This window comes from Danio aesculapii, chromosome 1 (assembly GCF_903798145.1).
Source record: "Danio aesculapii chromosome 1, fDanAes4.1, whole genome shotgun sequence".
Lineage (NCBI taxonomy): Eukaryota > Metazoa > Chordata > Actinopteri > Cypriniformes > Danionidae > Danio > Danio aesculapii.
The window spans coordinates 20984989-21011431 of record NC_079435.1 but is presented as its reverse complement, the minus strand read 5'-3'; the positions used below and the strand labels follow the sequence as shown (position 1 = coordinate 21011431).

Below are 26443 nucleotides of genomic sequence, written 5' to 3'. Positions count from 1 at the left end.
CTGCTCATCAACTGGGATTTTCATGCACAACCATCTCTAGGGTTTACAGAGAATGGTCCAAAAAGAGAAAAAATCCAGATGCCAGAGGTCAGGGGAGAATGGCCAGACTGTTTCCAGCTGATAGAAAAGCAACAGTAACTCAAATAACCACTCGTTTCAACCGAGGTATGCAGAAGAGGATCTCTGAAAGCACAACACGTCCAACCTTGAGGCGGATGGGCTACAGCAGCAGAAGACCACACCGGGTGTCACTTCTGTCAGCTAAGAACAGGAAACAGGCTACATTTTGCACAGGCTCACCAAAATTGGACAATGGAAGATTCGGAAAACATTGCCTGGTCTGATGAGTCTCAATTTCTGCTGCAACATTCGGATGGTAGGGTCAGAATTTGGCTTCAACAGCAGAAAAGCATGGATCCATCCTGTCTTGTATCAATGGTTCAGGCTGGTGGTGGTGGTGCAATGGTGTGGAGGATATTTTCTTGGCACATTTTAGGCCCCTTAGTACTAAATGCGTATTGTGTCAACGCCACAGCCTACCCACAGTGTACCATCTTCTGATGGCTACTTCAAGCAAGATAATGCGCCATGTCATAAAGCGTGAATCATCTCAGACTAGTTTCTTGAACATGACAATGAGTTCATTGTAGTTAAAAGGCCTCCACAGTCACCAGAACTCAATCCTATAGAGCACCTTTGGGATGTGGTGGAAAGGGAGATTTGCTTCATGGATGTGCAGCCGACAAATCTGCAGCAACTGCGTGATGCTATCATGTCAATATGGACTTAAATCTCTGAGGAATATTTCCAGTACCTTGTTGAATCTATGTCACGAAGGATTAAGGTAGTTCTGAAGGCAAAAGGGGGTCCAACTGGGTACTATAAGGTGTACCTAATAAAGTGGCCGGTGAGTGAATGACAGTAGATGAGGATGAAATGGAATTTTATAATAATAATGTGTTTTAAATAAAAAATAACATTTATTCTAAATCATATGCTGTTCGCATTAACACAGCAAAATTGATTTTTTAAAAAGGACAAGGGTTAAAGAAAAAAAGATAGGAGGAAACAAAGTAATTTAAATAATGAGCCAATTAATACCGTCTTAAGGCAAGTAAACACATAAATGTATAGGTGGTGTGATCTGACAGCTGTGTTATGAGGCCTCCTGTAATGGGACAGTCGAGCACTGACCGCATCACAGAGCAGCTGATTCTCAAGTCAGTCCTTGATGCTGCATTCAGTGCGCTGTGCGGGACAGAGGAGAGGAGCGCTGCTTTTACACTCCGCTTCAAAGCCATGGATCTAACTAACAGCAAATTATCCTCCGTCCGAAAGTGTCTTCTGCTAACTTTACTGTTCGTTAGTTCATTTCAGCTGTGCCGAGCAAAGCGAGTTTTCAAATGTCCTTCAGGATGCACTTGTACGACAGATTCAATCATTTGCATCGGTTCTTCTCTCCTCCCGCGGACCATCCCGAGTGACATCAACTCTCTGTAAGTGTGTGATTATTTTCGCCTTATCATTTTTGAGCAAAATTGCTAATAATTGCGTACAATTGTACGATATTAAACATGAAATAGTGCGATTAACGTTTTAGCCAATAAACGATTTGTATTCGACGCTGAACGTGTACATTAGCATAACGTTTAGGCTATGTTTCATTAAATAAAGGAAGAGTTGTTTCTAATAATTGATTGTTTTTATTTTAGGAGTATTGTTAATTGCAGTTTCCCAGAAATCAATGAGGCAATGTTCTCGCTCATGCCCTCACTGCAGTTGCTGTAAGTGACTGCTGCATCAATTCTATTTAATTTCCTGTTTATCTGCTTAAGACAATAACACTTATGTACTGTATATGAACTACAAGGCGTTCATTGTTATGTTGGCATGTTTGTGTTACTTTTGAGTGGGTGTTAAGATCATGTTTATGGCGTTTTCTCTTTCTTAGCCTTCTTAGTTCTAATTCATTTTCTGAAATAAAGGAGGATGCGTTCTCAGGGCTTCCTCATCTGGAGTATTTGTAAGTATATGAACAGCTTTACTCAGCTGCCTTTATGAGCAGAAATATCACCTCTGTATGGTATTTTTTCTGTTATTCATATTTGTTGATGTCTAGAACCCTTTATCGGTATCACTGCAGACAGACTGGCTGAAATACTTTGTTGACGTACATTTATTTTTCTGACCAGATTTATTGAAGGTAACAAGATTGAAGAAATAAACAAGTATGCCTTTAGAGGACTTCGGGATGTTACACATTTGTGAGTATATCATTAAGGGAACAGATTTATTGCATTTAATTGTTCGACTATACATTTATAAGACAAGTATGAAACATATGATTATTTTATGTCAAACTATCACTGCATAATATGACATATTGCTATTGTGTTGAGTATTATTATGTGCATTGTGCTTAAAAAACTTTCTCTCTGTTCTCACAGATCATTAGCAAACAACAATTTAAAATCATTGCCCAGAGCTCTTTTTTCTGAGCTGCGCTCTTTGATTGAACTGTGAGTTTTTCTGCTGTTTTGTTTTTACTACAGTATTTTGAAATGTGCACACTCACTAGTCACATTATCACATGCACCTTGCTCTTATTATTAACATTATTACATACAACCACAGCTTTAGCTTTAGCTTCCTCTTTATTAACTTAGATTTGGCAAGCTAGCATACTGGAAATATTCCCCAGATATTTTGGTCCGAATTGATACTATAGATTCATGCAGTTGCTGCAAATTTGTCTGCTGCACATCCAGGATCAGAATCTCCCGTTACTCATTTCAAAGGTGCTTTATTAGATTGAGAGATCTGTAGGCTGTGAATGCCATAAGAGCATAGCAAACTCACTGTCATCTTCAAGAAATTTGTTTAAGATGGTTTGATGCTGGCAACCTGGCCATGATGGAGATACTCAGATGTAAACCCCAGCATTGAATTGCACAGCAATCTGCTACTGAAAACGTTGTTCTGCTTATTTATCCTGTCTAACACAGAAAAATGTGTGGATGTTGCTAAATGACTTAGTAAGCAGAAAAAGGTATACAATATATGACAAACTGACTTTAAAAAGCTCTGTTATGCTTGATTTGTTATGACGTTTAGCAGTCTTTAGTAATCTAAATGTTTTTTTCTGGTCCAATCAATTAGTACAGATGAAAACTGACCATATCTGATCATTTAATCAATAAAATACGCAAGATTTGTTAGCTTCATTGCTAACATTCTGCTCTCCATCATGGATGACTGATGATGCGTCATGAAAACACACTAAACTGAAGTAATTTGTGGTTTTATATGCTCACTAAGTAGGTAAAGTGTCTTAAAGTGTTACAAAAAATGCCACATTATTACACCACCAGCTTGAACTGTTGATGCAGGATGTTGTTTATGCCAAATTTTGACCCTAATATCTGAATATAGCAGCAGAAATAGACCAGGCAAATTTCCAATATACAGTATATGAGCCTGTGTGAATAGTAGTTTGCTGTTCTCAGCTGACAGCAGTGTCACAGGTGTGTCTTCTGCTGCTGTAGCTCTTCTGCTTCAAGGTTTTTTCATGTTTTGTGTGTTCAGAGTTGCTCCTAAACAGATCTCGATTGTAATTAGTGGTTATTTGAGTTACTGTTTGCTTTCTTTTAGCTCAAATGTTTCTCTGATATCATCAAGACATTTCAGAGACATTTTAAACAAAAGGTGAAATGTGATTGGCTGATCAGAAATTTTCATTAATGAGCAATCAAACAGGTGTAACTAAAAGTGGCTGGTGAGTGTATAAGTGAACTATGGGAAAAATACAATCAAGTGAAAGGAATAGTTCACCCCAAAATCGAAAATGATCCCATTTTTACTCACACTCAAACCATCCTTGATGTTTATGACTTTCTGCTTTCACAGTCGGAGAAGTTGTAAATTTTATCTCAGCTCTTTCATGTTGGAAAGTGTGTGTTGGATAGTGGTGTTGGAAAGAGGCCCTTTTTTAAGCTTCCAAATGTGCATCCATCATAAATCTAACCCACATACCGCCAAGGGGTTAACACTTCTTACGAAGCAGATTGTTTTGTTTATTCATCAAAAATATGACATTTTTACATTATAAACTCAAATCTTTGACCTTACCCAACAACTTCTTGGCTGACCTCTGACTCGATGGATGATGTAAGACACATTAGTGGAAGACTCTAAGAATTTTTGTCAGAGTAGGCAAAAGATGATAACTAAATGCCAGCAACTAATTGAACGTGGAAAGAGTCATGCTTCTTATGTCGAGTCAGAAGTCAGCCAAGAAGTTGTGGAGAAAGTGCATACATAGATAAATCAGTCATTTCAGTTTGTTTATTCGTTTTAAAAACCTGAAATATTTTAGTCACAATAACATGTCAATCTGTTTTGCAAGACATATTTTGACCTAATGGGACCTCCATACTCACCTTTGAAGCACAACACAATTATACAACATGGAAGAGCCAGGATAAAAACTAAAACCACTCCGACTGTATTCATCTGAAAGAAGAAAGTCAAGGATGGCATTTAAAAATTTCATTATATTTAGAGGCAGTTTTCATTCTGATTGAACTATTCTTTTAAATAATGTAGATATGGTTACAGTGCTCAGCATAAATAAGTACACCCCGCACAGATCTCTATTTTAAACCATTACTTTCTATATAGGATGCTTTACAATATTATATTTGTGCAGATACATTAGATTAGTCAATACTAAGCTAATCTAACAAAATAACTCAAAATAACAGTTCAAATATTAGTACAAGCAAATTTAATGTTTTGTACATGCAAATTAATACATTAATATTAATATGTGGATGCACATTAATATGTTATCATTTTAAAAATATGGAACAATCAGAAGGGAAACCAAAAAATACACGATTTTGTTGTAAATTTTGTGGTTTGTAATTTTTCATATTTTTTGAAAATGTATACATTTTATTTTGTTTAAAATGAAATGTATTAACTTTCTATTCTTAACAAAAACTCTTATTTTAATGAATATAACTGCTAAATAAAACAGTTTTGTTAAAATGCACCAAAAATATTATCTTTAAATGGGGTGCGCTCATTTATGCTGTGCGCTGTATGTTGTTCTGATGAATTATTGCCCAATAAACAGAGACCTGCGAGGAAACATGTTTCACTGTGACTGTGAGTCCATGTGGCTGATGCTGTGGTTGAAGCGATCCAATGCCACAATCTCAGATGTTTACTGTGCCAGCCCATCGGCCATGAAGGGTGTCCTATTAAAGGATGTCCCAGAAAAACACAGCAAGTGTGTCTCCACAGGTACTTTTTCTGTTCCTCAACTATCTCTGATTATTTTCAGTTGAATTTTGCCAACAAATATCTTAATACGCTGAAAAAAATTACTGTGAATTGTTCAGGGAATAAATGTCTGAAACTTTTCCCATCAGATTTTGTTCAGCATCAGATAGTGAATACTCAGTCAATGTCAGCAGACATCTTCACTCATAAAGATGATATATATGTGGCTATGGCGGTTCCAAATTCAGACAGCTGCATCATTATGGAATGGGATCACATCGAGACGAAATTTAGGCCTTTTGATGACATCACAGGTTTGGCTCCATAATCATTTGTATTAATGATGAACTGGTATAGAAGTTTATTTCATTCTCTTAATATATTATGTTTCAGGTCGGTCTGTTGTTGGGTGTCGATCTGTTTTGATCAATGAGCAGGCGTTTGTCATTGTCCTCCAGCTCTTCGATGGCTCTCTTGTCTACAAATATGACCAAGCACAGAATAAATTCACCAAGTTTCAGGCAGTTGAAATGCTGAATGTGTCCAAGCCAAATGACATCGAAGTCTTCCAGATTGGAGATGACTGGTTTTTCCTTATAGTGGACAGTTCCAAAGCTGGAATGACCACTCTGTTTAAATGGAACGAAACCGGGTTCTACCCGTACCAGTTCCTTCACGAGTGGTTTCGAGACACTGACGCAGAGTTTCTTGATTTAGATGGCAAATCAGTCCTCATACTGGTGAGCCGCTCACAGGTTCCTGTTATTTACCAGTGGAACAAGAGCAGCCAGAAGTTCGTTCTCCTTGATGAGATAGCAAATATGGAGGACATTGTCAGCGTGAAGGCCTTTAGGATTAATGGTGTTCTCCACCTTGCCCTCGCCTGCTACATTGGCGACTCAAAAGTCATGAAGTGGACTGGGAAACACTTTGAAGAAGTGCAGGGCTTCCCTTCACGCGGCGCCACAGTATTACAGCCAGTCAAGTTCAAAGAGCAGCACTATTTGATTCTGAGCAGTGATTATTCTTTCTCCCAGATCTTCAGGTGGGATGAGGAGAACCAGAGTTTCATCAAGTTCAGGGATGTGTATGTTCAGTGGCCACGCTCATTCACAGCACTGTCCACAGACCAGCGGGATTTTGTGCTGGCCACCAGCTTCAAAGGCAAAACCAAGGTGTTTGAACATATTTCAGTGGATTATAGCAAATAAGGCATATGCTGTTACTTGTTTCATTTGGTCAAATGCTAAACAAAGAACACTGTAAAACCCAACAGTCAACTTTATCTGATGAAATGAGTGTAGTTAACTCAAAATTGACTGAAAGTTAATTCTACTCATTTGAAAAGAGTTTTGAACTCAGTGTTGAAGGTAATGAGTTAATGAAAGACTTCATTACTTCAACTTAAACAGAGTAAGTTCACAGTACTCATATAGATTAGTATTTTAACTCAAATGGTCGCAATCGGTTTCCTTAAATGGTTTGAGTTGCCTTAGCTTATTAGGTTTTACAGTACTCAGTTGGTTTGAGTTCTTTTCATTTATTGGGTTTTACTGTGCTCAAATTGCTTTGTTTACTCAAATGGATTAAGTCCACAGTACTCATTAGGATTAGTTTTTAAACTTAAATGATTTGTCGCAATCGGTTTCTAAATGGTTAGAGTTACCTTAACTTTTTGGGTTTTACAGTGAATCTGTCCTTTAATATAACAATACATGTAACCTTTATATCTATGAATGTAATGTTTTGTCAACAAAAAGGCCGAAACCTAGTGCACATCACTATCTTCTATCTGTCTTGCAAAAGCTATTTATGCAACTTTTTCTATTAAAGTATAAAACACTAATGCATTGCAGCTTAATTTATCCAGATGTCGACAATACAGGACTGTTTGATATTATCAGGGCCCTTTAAATAGTTCCTTTGTGATATATCAGGTTGATCAAAGGTAGGGACTCAGGCTTTAATCCAAGAAACTGTGGACTTAAGCTTGACAGCTTCAAGCTAATTTATTCTAATGAGCTGGTTTGACTTTATTCAAGCATGCCACTGGTGCTGACTAGTGCTATTATTCAGTAGAGACCCTCATTGTTATTGCCTTTGACAAATGAAAGCCTTAGAAATGTTTTATTTTATTATGATTATTTTTTACAGACGATGATTCTTTTGTCAGTTTAATGGCTGAGCAATATACTGAATGTACAATTGAAATTATATTAACGACAATAAATATATCTTATATTGATCTGCTCATTTATTCTTGTGTTGTTATATGCATTTTCAGTCTGTTTAAAAGACATTTGCATGTCCAAATGAAAATTAACCATGTTTTACTACATAAAAAGGTTATTCTATACAAAAAAAAACCAACAGATTATGCAAATATAGTATATTAAATACAAATAATAAACTATCATTGTGCTCTTAATATTTACAAAGATTTAGATTAGAAATAAGCACATGAAAATTGATCTTCCAGATGACACTTCATTCCTTGACGGTGAGAAACTGCTTATGTTCACAAGGATCGCTTTACCAGCCAGTCAGCAGCATCATTCTTAGTGACAGGGCACTTGCGTTTGATAAATAAAGCAGACCAGAGCAAGTTTACTGAATCAGCAGAAAATGCAAGATGCAAGCACACACACTAAATATCTTTGATGTAAGCCCAGTATTTATTTATATGCAAAATTACATGGCAGATTTATTAGGCTATAGAACAATTGTAATGACCATTTTTTGTCAGATATATTAAAATGTATAACCACAATTTTTCTTGAAATACTTTGGCTAAGCTCAGGTTAGTGTAGCAAAACCTCTGAGGATTCGTGCCATGGTTTAAGTACAGCAACTATATGTTTTAGTTTTACTGTAATAAAACAATGGTAATGTTTTAAATGTTTAATATCATATATAAAATTATTATCTGAATGATATATACAAATGGTTGTGGTTTTATTTTCATTATACATGCTGAAGTTAGGTTCAATCATGATAAATCATAATGTCTCCTTTTATTTGTATGCTGATGATGTTTAATTTTATCTCTGAGTTGGTTCAGACTCTTCAGGTACACTAGAATCTCTACACAGATGTTTAGTTGAGATCAAACTTTCTTTCACAGAACTTTCTTTCTTTGAATGCAGACAAAACATAGTGTATTGGCAATTCAAACCTGCCTAATGAGTTACTCTCAAATCATCTTACCTTTTCCCCACATTTTAGCCATGTAGGTAAAGATTTGGGAGTGAATTTGGACAGTAGCTTAAAGTTTGATAAACAGATTAATTCAGTGATCAAGCGGCAAGCTTTTTCCAGATTCACCTTCTTGACAAAATCAAGCTATTTCTCCAGCATGATCAAGAGCAGGGGTGCCCCAACTTTTTGCTATGAACGGTCAAAAGCCAAGCTTGATTGAGAGCTGTGGGCCAAAAGTAAATAGCAAACTGTAAATTTGTCATGGGTAATTTCCTAATTTATCTCATAATATCTATAAATAAATAGAAAACAACTTCAACAGTATTTACTAATACATTCTAAGTTTTTGAAAATGAATATTATTTTAACGAACTTATTACAATAAAAGCATAAACAATTAATTTAGAAAACAAGTCTGGAGTTCAATGCCGAATAAACTAGTCATGCTGAACCTGCCTTTGCCTTGCATGCTGATGTCTTCTGGTTTATCCCTTATGTGTGCATTCATTCATTTTCTTTTCGGCTTAGTCCCTTTATTAATCCTGGGTTGCCACAGCGGAATGAATCGCTAACTTATCCAGCACATGTTTTACGCAGCGGATGCCCTTCCAGCCGCAACCCATCTCTGGGAAACAATCATACACACTCATTCACACACATACACTACGGACAATTTAGCATTCCCAATTCACCTGAACCGCATGTCTTTGGACTGTGGGGGAAACCGGAGCACCCGGAGGAAACCCACGCGAACGCAGGGCAAACACGCAAACTCCACCTTATTTGTTAAGTGAAAGTATTTATTTACAACATTTAAATGAATCATTTAATTTCAGTTTGGTTTTTTGTGGCTCAACAATAAAAAAAACAAAAGATTACATTAATATATAACTCAGAATTTCTGTTAAAGGCATTTCAGCCCTTCCCAATCATTTTCTCACTGCCAGGCCAAATTAAGGGATACAAAGGGCCAAATGGCCCTAGTTTGGGCATTTCTGATCTAGAGAAAGCCATTTATGCCCTTATCAGCTCTTGTCTAGACTATTGCAATGCATTTTATGTTGGAATTAACCAAACCTTCCTTCATTGGTTACAACTGGTGTTAATTAAATACCTCATTACTTCAACTTAAATGGAGTAAGTTCACAGTACTCATATAGATTCGTTTTTTTTAACTCAAATGGTTTGTAGCAATGGGTTCCCTCAAACGGTCTGAGTTGCCTTAACTTATTAGGCTTTACAGTACTGGTTGGTTGGTTTGAGTTCTTTTCATTCGTTGGGTTTTACTGTCTTTGTTGCAATCGGTTTCCTCAAACGGCTTGAGTTACCTTAACTTTTTGGGTTTTAAAGTGTGTGATTTAAAGCGTAATTTTGTTTTAATGATGTAAAGCACTTTGGCCAGCCCCCTGATTGTAATAAGGTGCTATATAAATGATTTTGATTGATTGTGCAACAAATATTTATATGTCTCACATAACTATAATACATTAAAACATAACACTAAATGCGAAATTAACCATGGTTTTCTCATAATAAACGTGCAATATTTCCCCTCGCCAGACATCAAAGGTTTTCTACGTTGGTCAGTGTACCTGAACTATGCTTACTTGGAGGTTTCCATATTTTTTTTTGTTTGTTTTTTACAATAGTGGCCGTGTGTGTGTGATAAAGCCATGTTTAATGTTTGTGCGAGAATTGTCACATCAAGTTTAAATGATGTTAACGAATATATCGCAGCAAAATGAGTTTACAGCAAATTTATCTATTTTTTAGACAATTAATGTAAAAAGCTACATTACAACTGGCACATGTGTTATATGTGCTATATAAATAAAGTTGATTGATGGTGGAACAAATATTTATATGTTTTACATAACCATAATATATTAAAACATTAACACTTAATGTGAAATTAACCATGATTTCTCATACTAAACGTGCAATATTTTCCCTCGTCAGACCAATAGAAAATTTTCTACGTTGGTCAGTGTAGCTCATTAGTGTGTGCGTTTACGAAATTCGTCACATCAAGTTTACGGGCTGTCAAAAATATATTGCAGTAAAATGCATTTAAAGCAAATGTATAGTATTATCATTGGACAACTAACGTAAAAAGCTACATTACAACTGACAAATTTGTTATGTTTTATGCAGCACCGTCACTTCATCCCTGTTTAAAGCTGCTTGGCGGATCATCATCCCAGCCGGAAGTGATGTAGCCTACGCAATGTTGATGAAACCCGAAACATGTAATCGTGACATCCTCGTCGCAACAGATGCTCACAACGTGACAATTCTTGCAACAGACAGATTTTCGTAGAAGATTATTCCCTGACCGAAAATGAATCCCTCCAGGAGAAGCGAAAGTGATTGGCAGGGTCTGGTAAATGAGGTAGGAAACGCAGACATATTGATGCCTCACGCTCACTCTATGAATCATACCATCAGCACTGCAATACAGAGGTGCACAAATAAACCATATCAGGTGTTTTTCTATGAAAGCCACGACTAACGTTAGAGGTGTTGACAGTTTTAAGACGTAATTTAATTTTTTTTTTAAAACTGCTTATGCTATTTGCTGATTAACAGTCGCGTGAATTCGCTTACTGTAACCGTGTTTTGATACTGCATCTTGACAACTTTCTGCTTTATCGAATGGTAATGTCAGTACTTTTCTCGTTACATCTTTAAATTATTTCAATAGTACTAAATAAAATACGCAGTGTAAGACACAACATGATCGACGGAGGGATTAACTTAATCTTCCTCTTCGTCAACATCCTTGAAAATGAATCCAGGACATTTGTATGAAGCAATTCTTCAGATGGATTTAAATACAGTACAGGATAATTGAGGTAAAATTTGCTTTATAGTCGCACATTTGTTCTGTGACAACTTGTGACACGCTCCATGTAGTATTTACCATGGTACTTTGATTATTCGGTCTGAAATCACATGTAAGTATAATTTGAAAACAACATTAGCACTATTTAATTGACTGTGAACAATGTTGTTCTTCTATAGTCTTTGGCTGCTAAAATGATTTCCCTGTTTACCAAATAATATTCTAAAAATGTATTATTAAGGAGAAAGTTTGAATGTGTAAATATAAAACCAACTTTACCTCAATTACAGGATAACACATAAAATCGACAAATCATAGATGTGCACATTTAGCAGAGGTTTGTGTTTATTGTCATGAATGTATAATTTAGTAGAACCTTTACATCTAGACCAATTAGAGTAAATAACAGACCTTGTACTTTGTATGTATTTCCATAATATTTGGAATAAATGTAGGCTATATTGATCAGTCTGTGAACTTTAATATCCATTGCTGGGTGTGTTGTTACCAAATGTCTGGTTAATCCTTTAAAAAAATGTCAAAAATAGATTAATGGGGTCACAAGTTAACTTAATATTATTATAATCTAACTTAAATTGATAGGATGCAAAATCATTTTAATTTGGCTAAAACGGTTAATTATGTGGCAGTGGTGCAAATGAAATTACGGTAGTGGGTAGTGCAGTGGTTAGTGCTGTCGCCTCACAGCAAGAACGTCGCTAGTTCGAGTCCCGGCTGGGTCAGTTGGCATTTCTGTGTGGAGTTTGCATGTTCCTTGTGTTTGCGTGGGTTTCGTCCGGGCAGGGGTGCAACTGCATGTTTACTGAGGGGTATGCGGGTTCAAGTCATCTGGAAGTTCAAGTTTTTTTTCTTCATCAAAATTTCAAAGTTCTGAACACAACTGAAATAGTATGAAGTAGTAAAATTATAATTACACTAAGCATGTTAAGTCGCAAGGAATTACATCTTATCCCACCCCAAATTTCTTCTCAATTCCATTTTCCATTTGACATGCTTTGCTTTGCTTTTTTATAGATATACATGGGAGTCCTAAAGGGCAAAAGAACATAAAAATGCAATCACTTCCCACATGCATGTGAGAGGTGTAAGGGCTGTCTTTGCATGAACACTTGACTGAAACCGCTATTACACCTCTCACAAAGTGAAATATAAACGACTGTAAAATGTTTAGTGTTAAAAATAAACAGACAAACTGCCTGAAATGTTTTATTTTATCAAAATATCATGGGCCAACCTTTTTTGTAACTAAATTTAACTAGTTTTGAGCAAAAAAGTTACCAAAAGGCCTGATGTATCAAAATGATGTATAATAAATTTATAAAAACATGTATATGGTATAAAAATGGATCTTGATAAAAGGATAAATAAACATTTTAGTACCAAGAAATTTGAATATTCTACATATATTGACTATTTGTTTATGTGTCAGTTTGAACAGGGTTAAGAATCATTATAATCAAGTATATGAAATTGATATAGGGGAACTTTTTAATCCAAATATTATTTCCTATTTTGTCTGAAATATATTCATTAGGCCCACATGGAATCTGCGCGTGCAGAAATCTGCAGATTTCCACATATTTTTAGCCCATCATTGAGTCTATGTATTTGCTTGTGAATATGTGTGTAAATTTATATTTACTCAGTTTTTTAATTCATTTTACTAATATTATTGTAATAAAATAATAGCAATATTAAAATGTTCATATGATTTATTAACAATACAGTTGTTAAAGTAGTATTTTCTGCCTTTTAGTATATATATATATATATATATATATATATATATATATATATATATATATATATATATATATATATATATATATATATATATATATACATATATACATATATAAGATTTTAGTTAGGATAATCCTAAAATCATTCCGCATAGATCCGCAGATTTTTTACAAAATTCTCAGCAGAAATAACAAAAAAAGATGCTGTCTGGCCCTAATATTCAGGTCTGCACTTAGGTTATAAACACATTTTTAATTTTGGCAAAATAATTAATTAATTAATACTAAATAATAATAAATAAAGAGCATTTTCTTTATGCTCCATTTTCTTTATGCTCCATAGTGATAAAGACAATACGTACGATTTGAACTTGATACTTTTGAGATTCGGGCTTGTGAACAGACAAATACACTTAATAATAATATGTAAACGTGTTTTATTTTAAGCACAAATAATATTATCTTAAATGAGCATAAACAAAACTAATGTTTTCATTGCATTCTTAAAGTCACACCTGTGTTATCAAACAAAACTGTGGATCAAACTGAGATTCATTTGCTGCTCTTCACTAAATAACAATAGTAACTTTAATCAATATTAAAATGCAGTGAATACAAATTTTATCTTTTGAAGCTGACATTAAAAGTTGATTAAATTATGGTAATAATAGTAAGGGTTAAGCTTACCAATCTCTTATTATCCAGTTTGTCATGGCAGTTTTCAGTTTAAGCCATTGTTTGTTCTTTTTTCATTTTCTATTTTGCGCTCCACATCTCTTCATTCTCTCCATTTTGAACATGTGACTGTAACCGAGCAACGGATCAATCAAATGGTCAACGAAGGGGGAGGGGTGGTATAATTTTTTATTTAATAAAATACAATATTATATTCATATAAAATGCAGGCTAAACATTTTTAACCAAAAATATTTATTTATTTTTATTATTTGAAACTTTAAATAAGGATAATTTAAAAAATAGTTTTGGCAAAATGGCGCCCACCCAAGTCCAAAGACATGTGGTGTAGGTGAGTTGAATATACTAAATTGGCCGTAGTGTATGTGTGTGAATGTGAGAGTGTATAGGTGTCTCCCAGTATGGGTTGCAGCTGTAATGGCATCCGCTGTGTAAAACATATGCTGGATAATTTGGCGGTTCATTCCGCTGTGGTGACCGCTGATGAATAAAGGGACTAAGCTAAAGGAAAATGAATGAATGGTAAATTATGGTTCATTATTTCAATCTTTATATTTCTGTGAAAAGATTGAAACCTGAAATGTCTCATAATTTTAGTATCAATAGAAATGTCTACATTGTAAGTATTTAAAATGTACAATTCTGTCTTGGAGTCAAATCTGAGGGGATTTTGCTGGAAAATGGACTCTAACATTGCCAGAAGCCACTTTGTTTTGTTTTTTCTGCAGTGGTGACTAATGCATTGAGTTGAAGTAATAAAAACCCTATTGTTTTCTTTCTGTGCCCAGTTCCTGGTGTGCAAAAGAAAGCTGGAGAGTAAGAAGGAGGCACTGCTGATTTTATCGAAAGAACTGGACACCTGCCAGCAGGAAAGGGATCAGTTCAAACTGATGGCAAACCAGCTCCGTGAGCGCCACCAAGGCCTGAAGAAAAAGTACAGAGAGCTCATAGTATGTCTTCTCTTCTCCTATTCTATGTTATTCTTTTAAATTATATTTAAGTTAATTAAACACTAATGTAGAAGTGGAAAAGTAAAATCCAGCACATAAGTTGAAGTACGATCGATTTGTTAAATGGCTTTCCTTAAAATTAGAGATTTAAATGTCAGAAAATTTGTTAATTTACTGTTCAGTTTGCGTTACAATATAATTGTAAATGTGCTATATAAATAAACATGACTTAAACTGATCTGAATTAAATATACATTTAAATTATGCTTGCATGGGACCAGCTTTGTGATGCATGTTTGAGAAATAGTTTATATGTTAACTGCTTAACTGTTTTCTATCTTTTTGTCTAATTGACAGGACGGTGACCCCTCTCTGCCACCTGAAAAGAGAAACCAAGTATGCTTTTCTCCTGTTCGAATATGTGACCCAGGACGACAAAACCAGCCTGTTGTTATAATAGCCAAAAATACACTGTAGGGGTCAAAATTAGTTTTATTTTATGCCAGAAATCATTAGAAATTTAAGAAAACGATCAATAAATATATCAAAACTAAATTTTTGATTAGTAATATGCATTCCTAAGCACTCAATTTAGACTCATTTAAATGCAATTTTATCAATATTTACATTTTTATTGAATCCTCAGATATTCTAATAGCTGTGGCTCAGCCAAATAATGTCCATTTCCAACAAACCATACATTAATTAAAGCTCATTTATTCAGCTTTCAGATGATGTACAGCGGGGAAAATAAGTATTAAACACATCATGTTTTTACCTGGAAATAATATTTCTGAAGGAGCTGTTAATATGGAATTGAACCAGATTTTTAAAAAAACCCAAACTATACAAACATAAAAATAAACAAAACAAAAAAAATCTGAACATTAGTTACTAACACCAATGGAATGACACAAGGAGAAAGTATTGAACTACTAAAATGTATTTAATACTTTATATAAAAGGCTTTTTTTGGTGATGGCAGCTTAAAGACGCCTCTCAAATGGACAATGAAGTCACATGCATTGCTCAGGTGTGAGTTTTTCGCAGATTTCAACAGGGTGTAAAAATCTTGATGATTCTGTGGGTCTCGTCTATCAAATCTGATCTTTGTTTTGTATTTCTATTGGATTCAAGTCAGGTGATTGGCTGGGCCATTCTACAGCTTGGTTTTCTTTCTCTGAAAGCATTTGAGAGTTTCCTTGGCTGTGTTTTGGATCAGGGTCTTGCTGAAATGTCCACCCTGGTGTCATCTTCAGCAGCCTGCTAATGTAGATGTTAGACTGAAGCAGCTAATAATAATTTACAATGATGAAGGGCAGAGGGTTGCTGAATAACTGAGAGATTTCAGCTGCTGTCTGGGCTTTCACTGCCTTTCTACACCTCCCTTCATGTGTTCAATACTTTTCCCCTGTGTCATTCCATTTTACTGCACATAACTTCATTTGTAAACTAATTAGATTTGTTTTCTTTGCATATATGGAATTCTTCGGTTGTTATCAACATCCGGTGAAAATTTCAAGTAAACAGCACCTTTAGTTATATGTTTTCTGAGAAAAATGGTCACGTGTTCAATGCTTCTTTTCCCCGCTGTATAGATCTCAATTTCAAATTACTGACAATTACGACTGATTTTGTGGTCTAGGGTCACAAATGCCTCATTGGATGCCTCTGTTAGATGCTGATTTATATGTGGTAAAAATCCATATACCTTGTTAAGTTGATATCTACATGTCATTTGTTTGTATTATGCATTGAAATGTGTTGTAGAATGGATGTTTAACTTGCCACAGGTCAATCTGGCCCAATTACTGAGAGACTCACGAGAACACAACAAACAGCTGAGCGAGGAGCTGAAAGAACTGAAGCAGCGTTTAGCCGAGGTGCATGGTGATAACAAGGTACGGGCTCCACTTCAAACACAGGTCATGACATTTCTTTGCTTGACTCAATCATGTGTAGATGTTTGCAAAGTGAAATGTGAAGTGACAGTTTGATCAGGGTATTATATTGACATATGCAGTGTTTTCATCCCACAGCTGCTGAGGATGACCATCGCAAAGCAGCGTTTGGGGGACGAAGAGGTGGGAACTCGACATTTTCCAGCCCACGAGAGAGAAGATCTCGTTCAGCAGCTGGAAAGAGCTCGAGAACAGGTGCGTTGCTCTCAGCATTCTTCACATGTCGAGTTTGATTCAAACTTTGGATTTAAAAGTTACACTTGTGTTGTTTTTTTTGTTAGAATAAAATCGCTCCTTTTCCAGACTGTTTTACTGTGTTTCTGAAAAAAGATATATACGGTGTAAAATACGTAATAGGAGAACATTCATGCACACTGGCGATGAACATATTTTGCCGACATGTGTATTTGCTGTCTACCAGTTATGTAATGGTCACACGAGAGCGGCTTGGCGAATCTGGGAATGATACACAATAGTATAAAAGACCAATCAGTTGGGCCAGACAGAATCTGCTGACATTTTTTAAATATTTCTGCGCGGAATATTGTAAAAAATATGTGGATTTAAAGCGTAATGTTAAAAAAATTATACATTTTAACTTTTATTTAATGTTTACAATGCAAATCCTATTAGATCCATTTATTTGGCAAACAAAGCAAGTCTCTCATATAACATATCTACCATATATCTACTAAAAGACAGAAATCATTACTTTTAAACTGTATTTTAAGTAAATCATATAAACGTTATCATATTAGTCAGTAATATTACTAAAATTATATAAAAAAACGTAATAAATATAAATTTACACACAACTAAATAAATAGACTCAATGATGTGCTGAAAATCTGCGGATTTCTGCGCGCACAGATTCCGTGTGGGCCTACCAGAGAACGACCATGCCTTCATTATGCATTTCAGTTTGTGTTTATACTGAAACCGAACACTAGCGTTTACAAAATAAAAGTCTGTCAATGCCAAGCTCTCAAAAAGTGTTAAATTAGACACTTGCATCAAAATTGTTCAGAACTTTTTGAATGATGCAATAAAAAAATGGTCTGTTCTGTGTCCTAACCTTATGGTGTTGTAGACTGAAGCGCTGGAACAAAGCTTGAAGGCAGCCACGGATGAACTTCAGGATGTGAGAGCAGAGCGTAATGTGTACCAGGAGAAAGCTCACAGACTAAATATGGAAATTAACCACATCTTGGGCAGCCATGAAAATCGAATCCTGGATATAGATGCTCTGTGTATGGAGAACAGGTCAGTGTTTTGCATCTGTAATATGTCAAATAATTATACCATGTACGCAGAGATTTATTATTAAATGGGTATTTAATGTGAATGTGGTGTGAATATAGAGTGCTGAAAATGAGACATGTTTGCATGTCAGCCATTTTATAAATGTTAGCATCACCCTTGTTCTCTTGATAAAACCCAGATTTTTTTTCCTGTGAACGTCACCATCAGCAAGTGTACAACAACTTTCAAAACACCAGGGTGTAAAAGCAGACTAGCGAGTTGATGGTTTTTTCATTTTGGTGTGAACTGAAGTCATTTATTTGCCAACATCTATAGTCTCATTCAGTCACTTGTTAGCAACCACCTTACTTCATGACACAAGTAAAAGCTTTTTAAACAATCATAAAATATAATTTACTAACATTTTTGTCAAAGAATACAATGTCAAATTATCTTGAGCTTGTGTTTATGCCTTATTTCAAGCATTTAACCAAAATTCAATTTGATTATTTAAAAAACAAGCTAATTTAGGCTCAAGGTTATAAAATGCTAACTCGATTCCACGTTTTTAGCCTTTTAGCATTCAGATTTGTAGTATGACTGACCTCTAGTGGTGTTGTGGGAACATAACAATCAGTGATGTGACAAACATGTTCATCTGATGTTGTTACTGCTAATTTTAGCTAGTCATGCCATATGTTATCTGAATATCAAGTCTTCAGAATATCTTTTAATGGTCATTTTGTTGCTTTAGATATCTTCATGAGCGGCTCATGCAGCTTCAGGAGGAGGTCAGTCTCCTCAAATCAAACGTCATGAAGTACAAGGTATTTATTGCACACTTACATGCTCATAAACAATTCACTTGCATTATTTTGGGGATTCATTTAATCCTACATTCTTATGTAAAGAATATAATCCTGTATTTTATTTCAGAGTGCTTTGGAAAGCAAAAAGAACTGCAAAGTCTACGGCAAGTCCAACAGCAGTGCTTTAACAGGCGTCCTCTCTGCTAAACAAGGTAAAACAAGACACTTATTTAGAATACAAACCACACAAACAATATTTTATTTACAGGTAATTGTTGTACTGTGTAGATGTTAAGGTCCAGCTAATGTGTTAACAGTTCAAGAGCTGCTGCTGTCTGAGGAGAATGGCTGCAGTCTCCCAGTCACTTCACAGTCTATTAGTGACCTGAAGTCTCTGGCCACTGCTCTGCTGGAGACCATTCATGAGAAGAACATGGTCATACAGCATCAGCGGCAAACCAACAAGTATGTCTGTCTGTCTGTCTGTCTGTCTATCTATCTATCTATCTATCTATCTATCTATCTGTCTGTCTGTCTGTCTGTCTGTCTGTCTGTCTGTCTGTCTGTCTGTCGGTCAGTCCTGTTTGTCTGTGTCAGTCGGTCCTGTCTGTCTGTCTGTCTGTCTGTATGTCTATAAAAAAATTCTTATTGGGTGAACTTAATTTAATTGAGGTCAGTCGGTCGTATATGTTTCCAGATTCCATTTGTAAACATTTTTCCAATGTATTTGTCATTTGTATTAGTGTTTTTTTAAAGATATATTTTACATTGTATCACAAATTTATTTAATTTGATTGATTTCGTGCAGTTGCCAAGATAATCTTTCTCAATTTTGTTTAATTTAAAAAACATTTTTTACGCACCCTAAAGTCATCCAATGTAATTTTCCTTCAGTTAAAAAAATAAAGAAATTTTGGTTAAAAATGTGGTCCTTGAAGATTTGTAATATGCAAGTCAATGCCTACTGCCACTCTGAGAGTCAAAACAAACAAACAAAAACACACAACCTCAATATATTGTCAGAAGCCACAAATGTTATTTTCTTTACTACATGTACATTTCTTTGACTCTCAAAGTGCTTTGTTTTTATTGATAGTGTATTTACAGGAACCAGAGAGCAAAATTCAGTAACACTCTTTCTATACATTCTAAGACCTCATCGCCACTTTAGGCTTCAACGTGCAACATTGGCAACTTACAGTATTTTCTAAATACCGATTGTATGAAACGAATCCTAACCTAAAACATTATTTACATAAAGAATCCAAATGCTAATCCAGCAGGTGACGCCTATAGAACTGCAGTAAACAAAGCAGCGTGCTGACAAATCTAGCAGGATTTTATCGATTTCATAAACTACACAGCATCCCCATTCGCAGATTAAATTCAGGCAAACATTAGCATACAGCTATACATTGCATAATCGAATTATATAACTTTGAACACCTTGTAAAATAGCATTTAAGACTTTATAATACTTCAGGGCCTTAAAAATCTCTAAATTGATTTATTAACTTTTAATAATTTTTAGGACTCTGCTAAAGTGTTCTACTGACAAAAAGCAAATCTTGGGTATCTTATATTATTAAATAGAAATTTTACAAAATATTGTCGAAAAATCTAATTAGCAATTGGTTTGTGTCTATCTGAACAGGATCCTGGGTAACCGAGTGGCAGAACTGGAAAGAAAGTTGAAAACATTAGAGGTTTCTGGGTTGTGGAGTCTGCCAGGTAAACATTAAACACAATGCTATGCGGCTCATTTTTTCGAACTACATTTTACATTTGTGCGATAGTTTTTTCTTTTTTTAACATATTTACCCTGCTTATTTCTTATTTCTAAGTAACTTTTTGAATTGTTCTCTTATTTCTGCTTTCCGCTTTCTTCTTTCAACTTTTTGGAGGCATCACCTACAATGTGTCTCTTGGACTTGGCAGTATGTTTGATATTTCAGTATATTTATGCCTTTTCACCTTTCTACATTCCCCAAACTAATTCTGTCTCTATTAGCCTTACTGTTAAACAACACAATGCAGCAGTCATTTATAATAGTTGTGTATTTGTTGACTTACAGGAAGGAAAGCTGTTATTGTCTTGAGTGACTCTCAGCACGTCCAGTCCACCACAGAGCAGTCAGTCCATCTAACACCAGAGTCAATGGGTGAGTTGCTGACCAGAGTGCACCATAAAGGACCAGATAAGCATAGTTTGTGTGTGTATATATATTAAATATACACCAAAACCAAGTGTGAATTAAATATACACTTAAAACCAAATGTGAAGGGGAAGGGCTTCAAAATTTACCCCTTAGAAATGGGACAGCACTACAGCACCTGCACACGTCATCATATGTCATGGCGATCTCTTACTTCATATGAGATGAGACGATAACGAGTGCTTTAGTTATTCTAGTTGTGTTATTTTTGGTATTTATCTTCAGGAAATCACTGAAGGCATATATTATTATGTTATCATAACGATCTAATGTGGTAATAAGATCATAACAAAACTGCCTATTTCCACAGTGACCATATTCATTCATGTAAACACACCAAAAAAAAACAATATACAGGAGTTATTATTAGGGATTATAGATAGCGAAATGTAGCGTTTTTTTATTTTAGGTTTTTTTTTTTTTTTTTTTTTTTTAAAGGGCACCTATGGTGAAAAATCTACTTTTCAAGCTGTTTGCACAGACATGTAGATGTAGTGTATAGACAGTCATATTGGGGTGAAATAAACTCACCCAGTCCTTTTTTTTTTTCAAATTTAATGACATAAAAACGGTGGACCAATTGGAGCGGTTTTTAGATCAACCGCAACTTGACGTAGGAGTGCGGTCCCCCCGCCCACCGAATTGATTGACAGTTGTGCGTATTAACATGTCCCGGTAGTCACGTGTATAATCATATCAACAAGACCAGACGTGCGCAAAGCAACCGGGAATAAAAGGTCTGTTCAGTTCACTAGAATCATCAATCATCATCAAATGTGATCAAGAGTAAGTTTCACATGTTTAAAATGTTTTAAAACAGAGCATGTGTGTAATAAATTACAGCGATTTAGCTTAGCTTTACTTCATCAGCACAGCCGCGTGTCAGAACAATTATAAAGGAAGACGCTTCAATCCCGCTTTGTGAATGTTAAATTAACATAACAGATATCCATACAGCAGTAAGGATTAACCTGTATCCGTGCAAACCCATATGCGTGCAAAGAGAGTGCGAGCTAAACGCGTGCACTGTCTGTCTGTGTCTCTCTCTCTCTCTCTCTCTCTCTCTCTCCCTCTCTCTCTCTGTGTGTGGGTGTCTGCCCTATTAGTGGGTGTCTGCACTATGTGTGCTATGTGTGCACAAATACTGATTGGTAAAGGTCTTACTGTAGTATTTCTCACAAACGCGACATGAGATCTGCTTCCTGAGGCAGCCGAGGGCGGCGATTGAGGCATGTTGCTGACAGGCACGTGGGAACGGTGGGCGGCGAGGACTAGCCTTAATGGCCCAGTACAAAAAAACAGCAACCAAGTTTTACCGGTTATAATACAGACACTACAGACAGCTATAACAAATATTCTGATGGGTGTTTTGAGCTGAAACTTTACAGACACATTCTGGGAACACAAAAGCCTTATCTTAAATCTGGAAAAAGGGGTAACCTATGTGCCCTTTAAGAAAGCACGACGGTAAATCACAAACACGGTTATGAATATATTAAAACATGTTTTTTTTTTGTAAAAATTCGTAATGACAAAAAGTTTGTGGATCTCCTTCCGGATGCAGCTATACTGCCGTTGTGGCTGGTGTATTTTGGGAAATTTTTGGATGCCTTGAGTGTGGCCCTAAAAATCTCCTTTTGAAGGGCTATCTACGCCTTCAAGCTAAAGAGAATTGGGACACCCCTACCCCTTCACATGAACGTGCAAAGTTAGGGGTAGGGGTAAGGGGAAGGGTTAAGGAGTAGAATTGGGATTTGGCCTAAACAAGGCCCATTAACCTTCATTTATCAAATAATCTGACCATTATTAAGCTGTTCAAAAGACAAAATTCAAGTTCTTACACCTATTTGAGAATCGGAATATCAGATATTTCACAATACAATTACTGTAGGACGTTTGCCAATATTTGCAGAAAAGGGGAAAAAAGAGATAAATCTGCAATAATAAAAAGAACTATATATTAATACATCATTGAGGTGGCGGTGTGTCACGTGATAAACATGATGCGTCGTCATGGGAACTTTAATGTGATGCGTTCTAAATGATGATCACAATAAAAAAACTCACGCAGGGGGCTCAGCAGGAGTGTTTAGGACTTAAACACTAACATTTTTTAAAATGAATCTCCTACAGATGCATATGCAATAAGGTCAGCCTAAAAAAAATGTGTTCCCTTTTATCAAGTCATCTACCCCACTCCTTTTATTACTATTCTTTCACTGTGTGTCTTTTAATTTTTTTAATGTCAAAACAGATTTTGCACTGGCCCAAGCTGTTAAAACGATTATTTCTAAAAGATGATAGTGATTGGTCGTTCTTCATTTTGAACAAATCTTTAGTATGACTCAAGAATGATGATTCCTCGGAGTGATTCATTCATTTAGTAGATTAGTTCCTTTTTCGAGATTTGATCTGTTCATTTCTCAAGTCCTCGGGTGTCACATGATGAACGAATGACTCAATTCAATTAAACTCAATTAATCTTTATTTCTATAGTGCTTTTTCAATGTAGATTGTGTCACAGCAGCTTAACATAGAAGATTACAGTAAATTGAAACTGTTTCAGTCCAGTTTTCAGAGTTAAAGAACGAAAGGTGAACTAATCATGGCTCCTTTCGGCTTAGACTGTGTGCATTGGTTAAGCTTATATGGGACTGTCTCTGTGACTTGAACAAACTACGTAAATTTGAAGAGCTGAGCTGACATAAAGACCAGGTAAACAATAAATGATTGTTTTCTCTTTCTTATAGCATTCTAGTTAGCAAATTCTAGGAAATTGAACCAAATTAACGAAATGACTCGAAAAAAGATTCGTTCATCTCAATGAACGTGACTCAAAGGTCTGAGTCAGTAAAATAATCTGAACTTCCCATCACTAAAAAATGACATTAACTTGCTATCATTCTCTTTTTAGTAGGAGATGAAGAGATTGTTACCGGAGAAGAGGTCACCGAAGACACCGGACTCAGCACAGACTTTAGCCAAGATGAATGTCAAGCCGTGGCAGTGGAGCTAAACCAAAAGGCTGACTATTTTACCCACACATATTCAGTCTCACCAACTCCACAAGTCAGTACTCCTGCAGAAAACATCCAGCCGGTGGAGATCATGCAGAGTAAAACCCTCACTCGCTGTGACTCTCAGAGATTTGTGTGTCCTGCTGAGAGATCAGAACAACACAATGAAGATCTCCAAAGCAGCGGACATCTGTCGATGAGCACAGAAGTGTCTATTAAAGCTTCAGAAGAACAGGCTGTGGAGAATGATAATCTCTCCGGGGACTGCGAAAGTCAAGGTGCATTAGAGGACAGTCAGCCTGTGACATCAGAGACCTCTAGCAGCTTTGACTGTACTTCAGGATCTGAGTCTTGCACAGCAGAACAGCAAACGGAGCGGTCGATTGAAGAAGAAACAGAGCATGCTTCCCTAAACACAAGTCCTCCTGAACAAACTTCACCACACCAGGAATGTCCTTCTTCATGATGTTAAAAACTCTCAAGAGCATTCGCGAAAGCACCTCCATTTATTTAAAGTCCATCACTTAAATTAAGTGTCTGATTCACAATGAAAAACGTTTTGAATGTATAAATTAGGTCTTCATCTTCTCAGTTAAGCTGAAAGCAAGGTATAGGTTGACCAAAACACGAGATGGTAAAACCAGCAAGCTGATTATTCAAATCTGTCATATCTAATATGGAACTTTTCTATCATCTGAGATCATTCGGTGGTTGAATCCCACTATCACGACACTACCAGCAAGTTTGTTTTCTTTATTTTCCCTAACATTATTGTGAAAGCATACAAAATTATTTCATCTTTATCTATTTCAACCATTTAAGCATCTTTGCCATTGCTTTAGATGTATTTTGAGGGCAAGATGTAACTTTTCCCTCTAAAACCACAACATACAGTTCTTGTTCATATCCATAATGTATTTATTTACTCTTTTGTTTATTCAGCTACTTATTTTATTTATTCATTATGGAGTTAAGCGTATATTTATTTAATTTCATGTGTATTTATTATTATTTGTGATCTTGATGATTGTAATAGTGCTTGATCTGTGATGGTGTAAAAATCATTCTCTGTAGATCACCTGATATTACACTAATGTGGTGTAAAATTAAAACAATCACCAGTGTGAATGCTTAAATCATATTCATTTATGCTCGAAAGCTCTGCACTGCAAAACTTTAAGGATTTTGACATGTTCTGCTGCTGTTTTGTGTCTAAACCTCTCTTTTACTGTCTATGGTCTAAACGCGGCTATTGCATCAGCTTCCTTATTTGTGTTTATCTGACCTGGTGGTTGTATGTGTACTGAAGGCCACGGATTATTAGTCCGTGTCCTCACGTCAGCGCGCTTTATTGAAATAAAGTTTAACGTTCGGGATTACAAACACCACTCTTGTTGTGAGGACACGTAATTTTTTGTCTTCAGGTAACCAAACGGTCAGGCTGGGCCTATTTTGAAAATTGGCGGCATCTTACCTGCGTAGCTTACCACGCCGTCATTCGGAAACGTTGGCCATTCCTTTATCTCATGAAGGTAAGTAAGATATTGCCTATGGACAGTCTTTAATATCTAAAATATATTTCAGCGCTTAAACAATTACCATATTTTACAATTCACGTTCACAAGTATACCGATATGCTGTCATTATTATTATCAACCAAGAAATAACGTTGGCCTAAATTCAACACACAGGCGTCTCTGCAAAATATTGTAACATATACAGCATTAGTTTTTAGTTAGCAGCTAAGTTGAATATTGGAAGAAATCGCTCACCTAAAAGATTTATGAGGGCTAGACAAGGCAAGACGAAATTTTGTCCAAAGGTCGTTGTTCAGATTCCTTTTTGTGTAGACCTCTCTGTAACGTGTTGTTTTTGTTAGATTTTTCAATTGCTTAAAAATTACTACGTAATTTGCTAATGTTATTTTAAGAAATAATAGAAGTAAGTTATAGCTAAGTTTTAGTAGAAGTAACGTCTTCAGAGCGTAATGAGGTCCTGAAGCTGATAGGCGTGTGAGCAGGAGATAGATAGATAGATAGAAATACAGACAGATAGATAGATAGATAGTTAGATAGATAGAAATACAGATAGATAGATAGATAGATAGAAATACAGACAGACTGACAGACAGATAGACAGATAGATAGATAGATAGATAGAAAAACAGATTGATAGATAGAAATATAGATAGATATATAGATAGAAATACAGATATATATATATATATATATATATATATATATATATATATATATATATATATATATATATATATATAAAGACGGATATAGAAAGACAAACAGACAGACATAAATAGACCAAAATACAGATAGATAGATAGATAGATAGATAGATAGACAGATAGATAGATAGATAGATAGATAGATAGATAGATAGACAGATAAAAATACAGACAGATAGTTGGTTTAAATAGTAAATGTTAATGGTTTATTTTTC

At 35.5% G+C, this 26443-nt stretch overlaps 2 protein-coding genes across 5 annotated transcripts; both read left to right on the top strand.

Moving 5' to 3' along the window:
• The first annotated feature begins 1222 nt into the window (after positions 1-1222).
• lgi2b (leucine-rich repeat LGI family, member 2b) lies at positions 1223-7507 on the top strand. The gene is made up of 8 exons (XM_056457312.1): positions 1223-1496; positions 1713-1784; positions 1952-2023; positions 2193-2264; positions 2448-2519; positions 5141-5310; positions 5439-5603; positions 5683-7507. Exons 1-8 carry the CDS (start codon positions 1300-1302, stop codon positions 6498-6500), a joined length of 1638 nt encoding a protein of 545 aa, XP_056313287.1. The 5' UTR covers positions 1223-1299; the 3' UTR covers positions 6501-7507.
• Positions 7508-10693: 3186 nt separating this feature from the next.
• ccdc149b (coiled-coil domain containing 149b) lies at positions 10694-24973 on the top strand. 4 transcript variants are annotated; one of them, XM_056471627.1, is made up of 13 exons: positions 10694-10879; positions 14580-14741; positions 15099-15137; positions 16535-16642; positions 16781-16897; positions 17793-17965; positions 18699-18771; positions 18881-18965; positions 19071-19218; positions 20408-20484; positions 20658-20690; positions 20829-20915; positions 23887-24973. In XM_056471627.1, exons 1-13 carry the CDS (start codon positions 10829-10831, stop codon positions 24450-24452), a joined length of 1719 nt encoding a protein of 572 aa, XP_056327602.1. In that variant the 5' UTR covers positions 10694-10828; the 3' UTR covers positions 24453-24973. The 4 variants fall into 4 exon arrangements, with proteins under 4 accessions (XP_056327602.1, XP_056327523.1, XP_056327659.1 ...); XM_056471548.1 differs by having other exon boundaries at positions 23884-24973; XM_056471684.1 differs by lacking the exon at positions 20658-20690 and having other exon boundaries at positions 23884-24973.
• The last annotated feature ends 1470 nt before the right edge of the window (positions 24974-26443 follow it).